This window comes from Peromyscus maniculatus, chromosome 1 (genome assembly GCF_049852395.1).
Source record: "Peromyscus maniculatus bairdii isolate BWxNUB_F1_BW_parent chromosome 1, HU_Pman_BW_mat_3.1, whole genome shotgun sequence".
Taxonomy (NCBI): domain Eukaryota; kingdom Metazoa; phylum Chordata; class Mammalia; order Rodentia; family Cricetidae; genus Peromyscus; species Peromyscus maniculatus.
The window spans coordinates 197390599-197406439 of record NC_134852.1 but is presented as its reverse complement, the minus strand read 5'-3'; the positions used below and the strand labels follow the sequence as shown (position 1 = coordinate 197406439).

The 15841-nt window shown below is 42.2% G+C and overlaps 1 protein-coding gene across 3 annotated transcripts in view; it reads right to left on the bottom strand.

The window, feature by feature from the left end:
- Positions 1–1949: 1949 nt before the first annotated feature.
- Slf2 (SMC5/6 complex localization factor 2) overlaps positions 1950–15841 on the bottom strand; it is a 74912-nt gene continuing 61020 nt past the window's right edge. For all 3 annotated transcript variants that reach the window (XM_076563177.1, XM_076563176.1, XM_006988172.4), the window contains 5 exons: positions 15192–15323; positions 14769–14846; positions 12110–12196; positions 6711–6779; positions 1950–5069 (listed from right to left, as the gene is read on the bottom strand). In XM_076563177.1, the coding sequence (XP_076419292.1) occupies positions 5034–5069; positions 6711–6779; positions 12110–12196; positions 14769–14846; positions 15192–15323 (402 nt within the window). In that variant the 3' untranslated portion in view covers positions 1950–5033. The remainder of the gene's footprint in view (positions 5070–6710; positions 6780–12109; positions 12197–14768; positions 14847–15191; positions 15324–15841) is intronic.

The following is a 15841-nucleotide window of genomic DNA, read 5'->3' as shown; positions in this document are numbered from 1 at the left end:
GGCCTCAAATTTGTGATCCTCCTGCCTCTGCCTCCCATGTGCTGGGATTATAGGCATGAGTTGTAACACCGGGCCAGCATGCTTGGTTTATTTATTTAGCAAGGAATCATAATCTTATTTCTGGCAGCAGGAACAGGGATGGAAAGCCTCTAGAATTCCCAGTCTGAAGAAGCAGCATCTCCAGCTGTGACTTTTGGAGTTAAGGTCTGATTTAGAAGCACAGCCACAGGTGCCTGCTTCTGGCCAATTTTCTTTTTAAAATTAACCAATTAGTTAATATTTTATGTGCATGGGTGTTTTTTTGTTTGAGACAGGGTTTCTCTGTGTAGCGTTGCGCCTTTCCTGAAACTCACTCTGTAGCCCAGGCTGGACTCAAACCCACAGAGATCCGCCTGCCTCTGCCTCCGGAGTGCTGGGATTAAAGGCTTGTACCACCACCGCCTGGCCTTTTTTCCTACATGTTTAACTGGGCATTAAGTTTATGCCTGGTGCCCATAAAGGTTAGAAGTGGGCATAGGAGTTACAGTTGTTAGTCATGATAAGTGATGGGAATTGAACCCAGATCCTCTGGAAGAGCAGCCACATTAGCTACTGAACTATCTATCTTCTCCAGGGACATCAAATTTCTTTTGAGACAGGGTTTCTCTGCATCACAGCCCTAGCTCTCCTGGAATTCACTCTAGACCAGGCTAGCCTCAAACTCAGAGATCCACCTGCCTGTGCCTCCTGAGTGCTGGGATTAAAGATGTGCACCACCCTTTGTTTTCTTCAAGAGCCTCCTCATAGCTCATGACGGCAGCTAAGGTCTGTTCTGTTCATGCTGCACGCCAGGCTTTGTACTGAGCGGCTACAATGCATGCATCTGAGTCTTCACACACCTGAAATAGTTATTCAACAGGTTGAAGAAACTCAGGTACTTGCCAACAAAGGCAATGGCCAGTATGGTGATCTGAGGCCTGAGGCCAAGCCTACACTTACGTCTTTTCCTTAAACTACAGACCCATCCCCTAGTATTTATGCCCACACCTGCTTCTACCTGGGCTGTCACATCTTCTCCACCTCGTCTACCATAAGGGAGGAGTACTGCATGGCTGTGACACTGTGGCTCTGGCAACAATGCCTAGGCCTTCTGTGAGGTCATACGCTTCTCTTCTGAGGTGTCAGCTTTCACACAGCTGGCACAGCATAGGCTGTAGCTGTCTATCAGGCCCCAGGTGGGTCTCAACCCTTCTGCACTGTAAAATCACCTGTAGTAGGTAGCCATTCCAGCTTTGATCTGGAAGTCCCAACCCTCATTGAGGCTTCAACAACTGTCATGCCTACAAGGCCGGGCCAAGGGAGGCGCCAAGAGACCTGAGATCTGGATGGGCCAGCGTGCTCTCTCTGTTCCTGGACCCTAGAAGGTGGAGGTTGACTGAGCAGAGCTCCAGAGAACACCGCTGGGCTTCGATATACCTTCCCCAGACCCTGCGACCTACCTATCCCTTCATTTGTAAGTTACCCACTAAATAAATCTTCCTTTTAACTACGTGGAGTGGCCTTAATAATTTCGCCAATAATCACCTTTGACCCTGGGGTCTAAAACACAACACCCAGGTCAAGGGTGATTTTCCCACTTCTGTTTTCCTCAGACCCCAGCAGGTAAGAGTCATGAGTTTTGTGTTGCTCCCCACCAAATCCTAACATGTAGGTTCTCAACAGCAGCCAACGGCTGTGGAGAATGAGGTAAGAATGAGATTATTAAATTCCTGACTGTAGAGTATACAGCAAGTTATTAATTGGGTGATGTAAACATGAACTGTGGACAGCTGTGGCTTTGTTTTCCACAGAGAAAGAGACATTAAGCTAAAAACCCCCTGGAGAATCCAAAGCAAGGAAGAAAGAAGTTTATGACAGGCCATTCCAGATCCTTCCTCACCTTCACTCCTCAATCAACCACACCAGACACGTTTCAACTGAGAAAAAAGTTTTAATAACACATACACATACATTCAGAGGCCTTTAAACAAGACATAGTATAAAATCTTAAAGAAAGGGGGAAATGAGGAGGAAACATCGCATTTACTGCCTAAGAGCTAGGGGTTAACTGCTGACGCAATGCCAGCCGGGAAACGGACACACAGGTGACGAGGTGTGCCGGCACCATCGAGTGCTCACACCCACTGAGATGGGACTGCACAGATTCGCATGCCCACCACTTGTACCCTATTGCCTCCTGAGAGACAAGCCAAGTCGGTTCACTTAACTCAGCTGCTTGTCAACGAGTCATTTTCAAATGTAAAAAATTACTCTTGGTTTAAAGACTCCACACATTATTACTGGCCGGTCCCCACCAACTGTATCTATTTTGATTGGGGGGGGGAAGCAAATGCTTCAATAGAGCCTGGATGGTAACACACTATGTTATCTATCTTTTACTGGGGATATATATATATATTTTTGTGAAGTCAAAAGCAAGCTACTACTTGCACTCAAAACAAAAACAAAATGTCAACCTTCCAAAAGGTGACAAAGGCACCACTGCCATCAGGAGGAGACAAGACAAAAAATGCACAAATGCTGACTTCAGTGCTACACAGATGATTTGTGCACGGAGCCTCTTCACGTGACGTTATCATAGAACTGTATTTTCAGATAACAAGAAAAGCAGGTTAGAAAAGGCAAACAGTTACACACAAAAGCATAAACACAAGTACTTTAATTTTCAGCTTGCAGTAAGGGTAATAAGTTTGACATACACATCCAGAAAATTAGACAAGGTGATTTTTGGCACAGTAAGATTGCCAAACACACCACCACTCAGTGCAAGCTTTGTTTGCCAAGTCCTAAATGTGGCCTGACAGTCTTTGTGCAAGGAGCATTTTCTCCCTCTCTACCATCCCATTTTCTGGGCAACAAAGCCGGAGAGAGGGAGATAAAGCATGGGGACTTGGAAGGAGATGGAAATACTTGATTTGGGAGAAAAATCATGAGCTACTATGCTAAAATAGAATCACAAAGTTTCTATGAGAACCCAAATGCAAATACTGACTGGACTATGACCTGGAGACTGAAGACTGTTACCAGAGTCATAAATACAAGGGCCTAAACTGATATCTGGCCATTTATTTTAAAGGGAAGGATAAAGTATTTTTCTCTCATGGAGAAAGACAATTGAAAATAGAGATTTTACTCTTATTGGAACTGCTAAATAAGAATGTATCAAAGTGGTTTTAAATTTGATGGGTGGTTATCAGTTGAAACTGCAATATAAAAGGGTCACTTAAAAACCTGAATAACCCACTTGTCCCCGTCAATGTACACAATAGAAAATATTTACACACTGTAATTACAAGCAATATAAGCAGATTTTATACTTTGAGATTTTGTACACTTTACACAATGCAAAATGAGAAAAATATGAACACTTATAAAATTACACACAAATAATGTATCTACAAGGTATTAAATTACAGAGTGAAAGCCCCCATTGTTGGGCAGATAGATGCCAGAGTTTCAAGCTTCTGTCAAATATAACTCTTTGTATCTATCTCTGTAACCATAGTGGCATTTTGTAATAATACCCTTGAGAGGTAGCATCAATATACTATTCTTACCGGTAAACTCAACACAGAAGAAAACTTTTGTTGGTCTGACTCTTGGAGCCCCAATCAGCCTCAGTTCTTGTAAATTTGATTTGTTTAGTCTTCCCTATAAAATCTCTAACTGCCCAATGCTTGACATGAGCTCAAAAGTTACTAATGTTATTTTAAATGATAAATTTAAGATAAAATGGTTTTTATTCCTAAGCCTCAATTTAGAGGTAGAAAGTTAGCTCTCAGAACTTATTTTCTCCTCTCAAACCATAAACATTGAGCCCAGTTCCTCTTCCACCCCCCACCTGGACCCCCACAGATGTTAGCATGCTCAGGAGGGAGCAAGCCACTCAAGCCAATTTTCAAAGAATAAGCATCCCTTTCAGGAAGCAAACCTCTCCCGACAGACAATGGTCAGCAGGAGTGTTCCCACCAAAGGTTTCCAAGGGCCTGGGCTCAATCTAGCGGTGCACCTCTGCTAACCTCTACCATCTAAACTAAAGGATGGCTTCCAGTGTTTACAAGAATTTAGAGCAGCTGTGGTTTTCAAGTGCAACAACTTCAAGGTACAAACGCTCGAGCAAACACACACACACACATACACACAGTGTCCCCAAAATAAACATCATCAAGGTCTCTGATAAATTATATACTGTGGGAACAAGGTTTTTGGAAACTTCCAGATTTTTAAGCCTTTATACAGAGACTTCTGTAATATAGTTACCAATGGCCAGAATTCTGGCTAAGCTAAGATTTTATGATTGAATCAGTAATTTAAAAATATATGCATTTACAAGAAATCCTAAACAAACTGCCTATGAATGTTCTGGCATTTTAAAAACAGCCACTACTTTGTAGCTTCATCTCTTCCTCTAAGGGCAATCTGACAGTATGTCTGTTTCTTATTTGACTTTAAATAGATTTAAAAACCTCAGATTTATAGTCTTGAATAGTAAAGGGACAATGTATGGACTGAAGCTGTCTGGTTTGGGGAGTTACAGAAGAGACCCACACTTGTGATTACAGAACTCTGGTCTAGACTTTCCCTTTGTATCCTAAAGTAACCAAGAGGGAAATGCAAACCACTGGACCTTGGCCTTCGTTTCAACGTCCAGCTCCTCAGGTTGGCCCACACTTATCCTCCTGTGCTGTGATGACCCAGGCGCTATGCAGCCACCTAACAAGATAACGGCTGAAAACAAGGGGTGCTAGGGAGGGTAGGCTGGGGTCTTCTATCAGCTGTGTCTACCCTACCCTTCTTTTATAAGCCCCTTTCTTTCCTCTAAGGTCAGCTGCAAATGGCATTTCATATCTGCTTCGGAAACGGCAGTCTTCATCACCAGCCCCACACTGCATATTCGAGTGGCACACAGCTGTGTTCCTTAGCGTCTGCTGGATCCACAGTAACCCTCTTGGAAAGGCCCTTCTTGCTTTGTATTTCTGCTGCTGTAACTCCTGTTAAGAATCTGGCACCCAGAAGTCATGAAGCTGCCCCTGGAGAAAGGGGAAAAGGGAAAAATTAATCAGATTATGAACTAATCCTTTTAATCATTGGACAGCAGTCTTTGATTAATGAAAGCAGAAAAATCATGATATATACACGACTCTGAAAACATCTTTCTTGTTTTGAGACAGGGTCTTACTATTAGCCCTGACTGGCCTTCAATTTCAGAGATCTGCCTGCTTCTGCCTTTCAAGTATTGGGACTAAAGGCACGAAGCCACCATGCCCAGCTGAAAATTTCTTATGATTTTATAACTTTTCCATTTTGTGCTCTGGCAATGAAAATGCTTAACACAAAAACAGGACATTTTTCTCATGGGCACATTCACAAAGGGACATATTTAAAGAGATTAATGTGTTAAACTGATTATAAAGTTTTTTGATTAATGCCACATTGACAGAGAGCCTTAACATTTTATTGAGGGAACTGGAGAGGTGTCTCAGTGGTTAACACACTGACCACTCTTCCAGAGGACCTGGATTTGATTCTAGGCACCCAAATAGAAGCTCACAACTGTGTAACTCCAGTCCCAGGAGATCCAATACTTTGTGGCCTCCAAGGTTATCCAGCATGCAAGTGGTACATAGACATACATGAAGATAAAACACCCATACACACAAAACAAAATAATTATTAACAAAAAAACAACAACCCCACACTGCATTTGGTAGAAGTCTTCCCAGCATGCACAGGGACCCGGATTTGTTCAGTAGCTCAGAATGCACAGGAGGTGGTGGTATATACCTGCACTCCTAGCAGTGGAGGAAGAGGGAAGGAGATCAGAAGCCCAAGGTCACCTCTGGCTTCACAGAGAGTTCAAGGGCAGCCTGAGCCCCACACCAACACTGAAATACTGTGAGACAGAGATTCTACCCAAGAATACGCTCAAGATGTTTTCCTTTGAACACATTTTTACTCAAAAACTTGTATATAAATGTTCATGGAAATTATTTTATTTTTGATTTTTTTGAGACAAAGTTTCTTTGTGTAGCCTTGGCTGTCCTGGAACTCGCTCTGTAGACCAGGTTGGCCTCTAACTCACAGAGATCCACCTGCCTCTCCCTCCCGAGTTCTGGGATTAAAGGCGCGTGCCACCACCGCCTGGAGAAATATTATTCTGAATAGTCAGAAAGTAGAAACAACTCTTGCTCTTCTTGTTAAGTGGATAAATAAATGTTATATATCCATACAGCCAAATATCATTTAGCAGTAGAAAGGATATACATATTACAACATGGATTTCTTTATCATTATTAGAAAAAAGAAGCTGGCCACAAAAGACCACATAGTGCATATTTCCTCTAGAAGAGGAAAATATTGACAAAAGCAGGCAGGCATCTGCCAGGGCTTAAGGGAGGTAAAGAGAGGCATGAAGGTGGTGGAGGAACAGGAGGGACCGCCAAAGTTCAAGTGTGGCGATGATCTGCTCCAGTCTGTGGCTACGCTAGTCCCCACAAACTAAGTGGTGAAATGGACAACATGCATTTTATCTTAACAGAATTGTTAGATGTACTCATGAAATAACCTCCATTTGATGCAATCTGACACTTTTAAATGGGTGCAAACCAACCCTAAAAACTAGACACAAACCATACATCATGCAGTGGGTTTCATAATAAATAAAACAACACCTGAGTAGGCCGACAGTTCTGGATTATTTCCTGCCATTTTCCATGTATTCTGGCAACCAAGTCTTTCACCTTAAAAATAACAAAAAGAGGAAAGATATCAGATCAGAGTATCTTCACTTAAAATCAAATTATCATTGGAAAGAAGCTGGGCGGTGGTGGCTCACGCCTTTAATCCCAGCACTCAAGAGGCAGAGCCAGGCGGATCTCTATGAGTTCGAGGCCAGCCTGGACTACCAAGTGAGTCCCAGGAAAGGCGCAAAGCTACACAGAGAAACCCTGTCTCGAAAAAACCAAAAAAAAAAAAAAAAATCAAATTAATATTGGAAAGAAAGCATCTCATAGTTGCTGCTATGGAGATGCATGGCTCAAAGTCCAAGACCAGTGGAAGCTATAGTGTGAGATCCTGTTTCAAAAAACCGAAACAAAACAGTAACAACAAAAATAAGTATAAAAGTCAAATATATTTCATAGCTATCACAGGCCCCAACAATTATATTTGATCGCTGTCAAGAAAAGGCTACTTATCTTTTGGGGAGGCTTTCAAATGACATGTTTTCTTTTATTATCATAATTAATTTTTTTCACAATCTAAAATGTCAAATAATTATGACTTAATTTTCTTGTTTGTTTTTGACACAGGGTCTCTCCATATAATCCTGGCTGTCTGGAACTCCCTATGTAGACCAGGCTGTCTTCAAACTCACAGAGATCCACCTGCCCCTGCTTCCTGAGTGCTGGGATTAGGTGTGAGCCACAACACCCACTCTTAATTTCTTTGATTTTATTTTACATGTATGGGTGTTGTGCCTACATGTGTATATCTGTTCATTGCCCTCAAAGCCAGAAGAGGGCTTCAGATCCCCTGGAACTGGAGTTATTATATACAGACAGTGTGAGCTGCCATGTGGGTGCTGCAAATCCAATCTGGGACCTCTGGAAGAGCAGTCAGTTCTCTTATCCACTAAGCCTTCTCTCCAGTCCTTAATTTCCTTTTTAAAAATTATTACTCTACGAGACAAAGTAGCCCTATTTAGCCCTGGATAACCCAAAATTTAATGTAATTTTCCTGCCTCTGCCTTCCAAGTACAGGGATTACAACAATGCATCACCACGCCGGATTTCCTGTTAATAAAGACAGTCCAGATGGTTCGGAGAACCACAACTCTGCCTTCAAAGAAATCTCTACTTTCTATTCTCTGGCTTTTGAACACCTGGCTAGGGAAGCTGAAGGGTATACCATTCTACAGGTCCATGCATTGGCCGCTCCCAGCTTTACCATAGCTTGCTTTTAAAAGGCTCAACAGAAAGACAACAAAAAATTCAGGATATGGCTCAGTAGTTAAGAGTACTTGTTGCTCTTGCAGAGGACACAGGTTTGAGTCCCAGAAACTACATGGCAGCTCACAACCATTTATAAACCCAGATCCAGGGAATTCAATGCCCTCTTCTGATCACTGAGGGTACCAGGCACAAACACAGTACAAAGGCATACATTCAAGGAAAAACACTAACACATAAAATTACACAAGCCTAAACATTTTTTAATGTGTCACTTGCTCCTCCCACAGAATCACAAGACCCCAACTTGCTGCCACTCCCTTTGTAAAGGCTACACAAACCTCTGGTACCAATGAACGAAGGGAAGGCCCATTACCACTCTTGATTATCTCTTAGACTTTCATTGCTTGAGAAAATCGTGTGTGTGTGTGTGTGTGTGTGTGTGTGTGTGTGTGTGTGTGTGTGCGCACGCGTGCACGGAGGCAGGCTTTCATGTATCTCAGGCTGGCCTCAAGCTCCTTATGTAGCTGTAGCTGACTGGTTCTTCTGTTGTTCTTGCCTCTACCTATCGAGTGCTGGAATTACAGGCATGTTCCACCACACTAGAATACAAATATTTAAACAAGTCAGCAATTTTTTGGGGGGAGAAAATATTTTCACTATGTAGCTCTGGTGGTCTAGAGCTGGTTACGTAGACCAGGCTGTCCTTGAACTCACTGAGATCTGCTTATCTCTGTCTCCTGAGTGCTAGGATTAAAGAAGTGATCCACCATCCTGGCCTTAAGTCAGGAAGAAACAGGCATCAGGAGGCAGAGGCAGATCTCTGAGTTCGACAAGGCCAGCCTAGTCTACAAAAAGTTCCAGGACAGCTAGGGCTACACAGAGAGACCCTGACTCAAAAACAAACAAAAAAGTGAATTAAAATCTCCACTTTCTCCCACTCTGTAAAGTTTAGCAAACTGTCTTCATGACAACTACCACTTCTCCACTAGAGGTTTTGGAGAAGTATGAAACTACTAACCCATTTCAATAATGTCATCCCCTGAAGCAATTTACATGGACCACTGGCTCACCCTCTAACAGAGGCTCTGGTAACAACCTTGATGGGCCAGCTTTAAGAAACAAAACCCAGGGGCTGGAGAGATGGCTCAGAGGTTAAGAGCACTGACTGCTCTTCCAGAGGTCCTGAGTTCAATTTCCAGAAACCACATGGTGGCTCACAGCCACCTGTAATGAGATCTGGTGCCCTCTTCTGGCCTACAAGGACACATGTAGGCAGAATAGTGTATATATAATAAATTAACTGATCTTAAAAATCGATTAAAAAAAAGAAAAGAAAAAGAAACAAAACCCAGGTCAGTAAAATGGCTCAGTGGATAAAAGTTCTTGCTATGTAGTCTGGTGGCCTGAGTTCTATCCCTGGACGCTGTGAGTTGTCCTACAAACCCCCACATGAGCAGTGTGGGTGGCATACACACCCCTCTCCCAAATAGAAGAAAAAAAAAAGAATCATTAATCTTAGTGACCCCTTTTAGGATGTCTGTCAGCAACAGCCACAAGCCCCACATGGATAGGTCAGTAACTAGTCACACTGCAGAGTACATCCCCCATGGATAGGTCAGTAACTAGTCTTACTGCAGACCAAGAACTACTATTGCCTAGTGTATCTGGAAATCTGACTCAGCTTCATTAGTTGCTCGTTTTCATGTTTACTTTAAAGTGACTAACATACAGCCAGGCGGTGGTGGCGCATGCCTTTAATCCTAGCACTCAGGAGGCAGAGGCAGGCGGATCTCTGTGAGTTTGAGGTCAGCCTGGTCTACAGAGCGAGTTCCAGGACAGGCACCAAAACTACACAGAGAAACCCTGTCTTGAAAAACCAAAAAAGAAAAAAAAAAGTGACTAACACACACCCCCAATGAGAACAGTTCAAATAGTCAGCTTCTGTAGCTGACCTATGTAAAGATACAAAGACACACAGCCCCAAACAGCCATCATCTACTATGCACACATAAGCCAAGAAGAAATCCACTTCATACAACAAAAATAAGTCAGTTAATAAAAAAAAAAAAAAAAGCTTAGATATTTCTAAAAGTATTTTTTGTGTGTTTCAGGAGGAATTCAGGTCAGTCTATTAATATTAAAGTTGTTTCTCTCGTACATTCTCATAAATTTGGTTTTCTACTGTCTTTGTGTATAAAAAAAAAACTTTAGGAAAAACAAACCAATACAAGAAAAGCCTTGGTAAGCTTACTGATGCATCAATCCCATCCACCACCATGGGTTAGAGATAGAAGACTCAGAATGAGTCTCCTAGAACAGTTCAGTGAGCATCAAGGGGAGCAGCTAGTCTATTCTCCTCTATAAACACAACCACTCTGCCCCGTCATGGAACTCATGCCATTGCCTTGTAATTATATATACCTATACATTTAAACAATATCTCCACCTGTGAAGCTAAGGTTTGAAAACGTAAGGTTTTGTGTGTGTGGAGGACAGTGTCTTCCTCTATCACCAACCTTTCTTTTTTTTTTTTAAAGATTTATTTATTTATTATGTATACAGAAGACGGCGCCAGATCTCATTACAGATGGTTGTGAGCCACCATGTGGTTGCTGGGAATTGAACTCAGGACCTCTGGAAGAGCAGTCGGTGCTCTTAACCTCTGAGCCATCTCTCCAGCCCCCAACCACCACCAACCTTATTTTTGAGACAAAGTCACTCACTGAACCCAGAGTTCACAGACTAATTAGATGGCTGACCAGTGAGCACTGGGGTCCACTTGTCCCTGCTTCCCTCAGCAGTAAGGTTAGGGATGTGTGCGACCACTCCCATTTACACAGGTACTGGGGATCCAGACTAGTGTGCAGTAGGCACTTTACCACACCCTGAGTATGTGCTTTAATCTGTACAATGGGAAAAAACAAAAAGTCCCAAAGACGCTGAAAGAAAATTTCTCTTTGGGTGTCAGGAATTTCAGAACAAAGAGTAAAGTGAAAAATGTATTTGCCTGAAGAGTGTTTTTTACTTGTACTTTTAACCTAGCTAGAAAAGTACTTAGTAGAAGCCGATTTGTTATCCAAGTCCTAACTTAGAGTGGTAATTAACACCAGTATTCAAAGTACTAGAGAGGCTGAAGCAGGAGGACCAAAAATGCGCTACTGGCTAGTGAGATAATTTAGTAGGTGAAGGCACTTGCCACCAAGCCTAACAACCTGAGTTTGGTCCTCAGGAGCCACACGGTAGAAGGAAAGGACCAACTCCCACAAGCTTTCCTGTGACCTATATATCCTAAACAATGCACATACACTAGATTATGTGCACCCCTATCCCCAACCAACAAATAAATGAATGTAAAAAAAAAACCCTAAAAGTTTTGAAGAAAGCCAGGCACAGTACTAGATGCTTGTGATCAACACTTGGAAGGCAAAGACAGGTAAGTCTGTGTGAGCGGACAGCCTGGTCTACACAATGAGGTCCAGCCAGGGCTACATAGTAAGATCCTGCTTCAGCAAACCAAAAAGAGCTTGAGGCAAGCCTGAGCTATATAATTAAAATGTCTTCATTTTAAAAAGTCCTCTTTATGTTCTTTGAAATATATTTATGTGTGCATGTGAGCGTGCACGCGTGCGTATCTATATACTGAGGATCCATGAAGTGGCTTCACCTCAAGCACACTACCACTGAGCTCTACTCACAAAGCCCTTATGCTTTTTTCCCCCAAAGAGCGGCTTGTGTATTTCCCTTGCTTACATTTTCTTTTTCTTCCAGCAGGGCCTTACTGTGTGGTTGCACAAGAAAGCCTGGGACCTGGGTTCTCCTGTCTTAGCCTCCCAAGTGCCAGGACTAGAGGTGTGACTGCTGACAACACACAACAATAGGACGCAGGGTGCTCAGTGAGTGAAGTGGCTGCCGTGCAGTCCTGAGGGCTGGGGTTCAAATCCCCAGAACCAACGTAAAGCCAGGTGTACACATCTGTAATAACTGGAAGCTCTAAGGACAACTAGTCTCCGTTTTAAACAAGGTGTAAGGCAAGGGCTGACATTCATAACTGTCAGGCATCCCCATGTGTACCATGTCGCATGCTTATACCCCAAACCCGCCATGAATAATATACTTACTTTAGTTCTGTAGAAAAGCCTTGCGTCTTCCCTAATATCACACTTAACATGCTTTTCCAAAGCCCCACAAAGCAGCACGAAGTGTTTCTATGAAAACAAACAAATGCAATGGATGAAAACAACTCTAAAGTCTTGCAAAATAACAGATTATGCAGTTAAAAAAAAAATGAAATCACTTAAAATGTACTTGATCCCACCAGTGAAAGGTGTTGACTTTCATAAAAACATAATGATTATGACTCATTGTTAGTTAATCAGAAAAGATATATACAAGAACTAGGTGCGGCAGGGCAAATGCTTAATAGTTCTAGCTATTAGGTAGACTGAGGCAGGAGGACCAGCTAAAGATCATCATGACAAAAATGAAATCCTTTCTCTTGGGGGAAAAAACAACAACAAAACAAAACAAAAACCAGGCCTGTTAGAATCATGTGGTAGGTAAAGTCCTTGCTGCCAGGCCTGACCTGAGTCCAGCCCTCAGTACCCACAAGGTGGAAAGAGCCCTGACTGCCATGTGGGTCATTTGGCATGCTCATCTGCACACAATTTAATACTTTTCCTAATACTTTCTCCATCTTCTGAGTGCAAGGCACTGAGTTTATAGGCATGTGACATTACTCTTGGCTCTTTAAAAAAAACAAAAAAACCTGCCTCCCTGCCCTTTATTGGGCTTGGAGAGATGGCTTAGTAGAATTTGGTTCCTAGTATCCACATTAGGCATCTCACAGCTATTTGCTAACTGTAGCTCCAAGGGATCCAAGGTCTTTGGCCTCCAAGGGCACCTGCACTCATGTGTGCACACCTACATGAAGGCATATATACCCACATGAAAATAAAACCTTTATTGTTGTGTAAGTCCACGTGTCTGCAGAGGTGTGCATATGTCACCGTTGCATGTGCAGAGGTCAGAAGACAACTCTGTAGAGCTGATTCTCTCCTCCCTTTACATGGAATTCTGGGAGTGTACTCAGGTTACTAGGCTTGCTTAGTAAATGCTTTACCTGCTCAAATACCTTGCCAGTCTTCTCCATGATTTTTAACTGCATTCTTTTCTAGTTTTCTGAGAGGTAGTCTGGCTATATTATTCAGGCTGGCCTCAAAACCTTGGGTGTAAGAAATCCTCTTACCTATTCTCCAGAGTAGCCAGGAAGAGCCCAAACATCTGGCCTAATCTCCTCTCCCACCAATACTTGAGATAGAAAGTGCTTTACTGCTAGGCTACATTCCCAGCCTTCTCCTCACTAAGATGTCCAGGCTGACTTTGGATTTGTGATTACCTGCCTCAGCCTCCTGAGCAGATGGGATTATAGGCCTGTACCACTTGGGCTTTTTTCCGTTTTTTGAGACATGGTTTCTCTGCATAGCCTTGGTTATCCTGAAACTCTGTAGACCAAGTTGGCCTCGAACTCAGAGCTCTGCCTGCCTCTGCCTCCTGAATGCTGAGACTGAAGGCATGTACTGCCAATGTGTGCCATTCTTTTTGAGGTAGGGTTTCATCATATAGCCTTGACTGGTTTAGAATTCATGCTGTAGACCAGGCGGGCCTCAAACTCACAGAGATCTGCCTACCTCTGCTGGGATTAAAGATCAGCAATAAGGTTTGGTGTGGGTTTTTTTGTTTTTTGTTTTTCCTACTTCTGAGACAAGGTCTCATTTCACTCACTATATGGCAGTGGTTTTCAAGCTGTGAGTCAAGACCCCTTTGGGGATCACACATATCAGATTTCCTTTAATCCCAAGGCCTGAGGCAGAGACAAGCAGATTTCTCTGAGTTTGAAGACAGCCTGGTACATACAGAGCTAGATTCAGTACAGCCAGGGCTACATAGAGAAATCCTGTCTTGAAAAACCAAACCAAACCACATAAATGAAATTCTAAAAAAAAAAAAAAAAAAAAAAAAAAAAGTTATTTAATGTATATGAGTGCATGTATGCCTTTATACCAGAAGAGGGCACCAGATCTCACTACAGATGGTTGTGAGCCACCATGTAGGTGCTGGGAATTGAACTCAGGACCTCTGATAGAGCAGCCAGTACTCTTGACTGATGAGTCATTTCTCCAGCCCAAAAATTAAATTCTTAGTATGGAGAGAGAATTCAGAAATGCACATGTGAAGCAAATCAGTAGTTTAATTTACTTGGAAGGCAAACATTTCTAAATAACATTAAAAATTTTAATTTTTTGTGTGTACATGTGGCAGAGAATTTGTAAGTGGGCTTTCTCTTTCCATCCTGTGGGGCCTGGAGAATGAACTCAGGTTGTCGAACCTGGCAATAAGGACCTTTACACCACTAAGCCATCTCCCAGATTCCACTAAATAACCATTTTTAAAGGCATTTTAGTTTTTCTATAGGAAAACAAAAGTGAGTGGAAGTTCAAAGGAAGAAAGTGAGAAGAAACCAGGTAAACCTAGTCCATTTGGTGACCCTTGTACCCTATGAGTATATTTTACTATTTCCAGGTTATGGTCACTAAGCTCTACTCCAGCAAACCACTGTTGAGAAATAATTCTTGTCACTATGATATGGTTGCAGGTTACTATGACTCCCGGATTTCTATAGCAAAACCAGTCAACTTTCAAGTTTTCTTCTAACACACGCACGCTCATTCATTTCACCAATGGAAACAACTATTTATAAGAACACTGAACATTACCTACCCGTTGTCCAGAAGAAAAAGAATGAGAACAACTAACTTCCCCAACTAAATGAAGAAGAACGTAGGTCAGGTAATATGCCTGTTAGAGAGACAAAGAAAATTACTACCCATGAAAAAGCTAAATAAATACCACCCCAGTCTACTGATTAGCAAGGTTGCCCAGGAAAGCCAGGATTTAACTGACTTGGTGAGGAACGAAAAACCATGCACTCCACCAGACTTTCTGATTTCTGAATTAAGTGCTTCTTTTACCACCTTACCACTGTTGTGTGCAGTGCAGGGCCACAACGGAGCACATTAAATTACAAACTGCCCTTTCACCCCAACTCTCAGCTCTACTCTGGAGAATTTTCCAACAGCAATAAACTCTAAAACATCGTTTGCTGTATGCCCGATGCGTTCTCTAAGCTGTGGCTCTGGATACCTGCTTTTCAAGTTCTAAATGAAGACTGTCATCAATAGTTCCATTTGGTTGTTCAGCCCTTTTCTTCAAGACCATTTTCTTCAACAAATCAGAAGGCTTCATCTGCACTAGATAGCGATGTAGGACTGAGATCTATCAAGGGAAGAGAGACTCAGTCAATTCTTGCATAGTGCTCTTTCTTGAGCTAATTCCAGTGTGCTCTCTGTTATTCTGGCTCCTTTTCCTGGCTTGATAATTCTGAAACCCATTTTTCTGTTTACTTCAAAGTCCTCAATTGCTTAAGGTGTTTTATATTAAGATTTAGTATTTGTAATTTAGGTTAAATGCTTAGAACAAGATCAAATGATATTATAATAGAGGTCACTGAATTCTAAAAAAGAAGCACTATCTATCCAATGTAGTGGCTCATGCTTGCAATCCCAACACTTGATGCTGAAGCAGGAAGATCACTGGGAGTTCAAGGCTGACTGGGCTATTAGAGAGTGGCAGGCCTGGCTGACATCAAGTAGTCAGCCTGATGGTTAATTAATCATGCAGTTCTCTTTTCTATAGATATAAGGAAAAGGCAATAGACAAGACAAACATCAGTAAGGCTAACTGCAGAAATCCTATCCTGGATCCCTTGGTGGCTATAAATATCGTTGAATGGA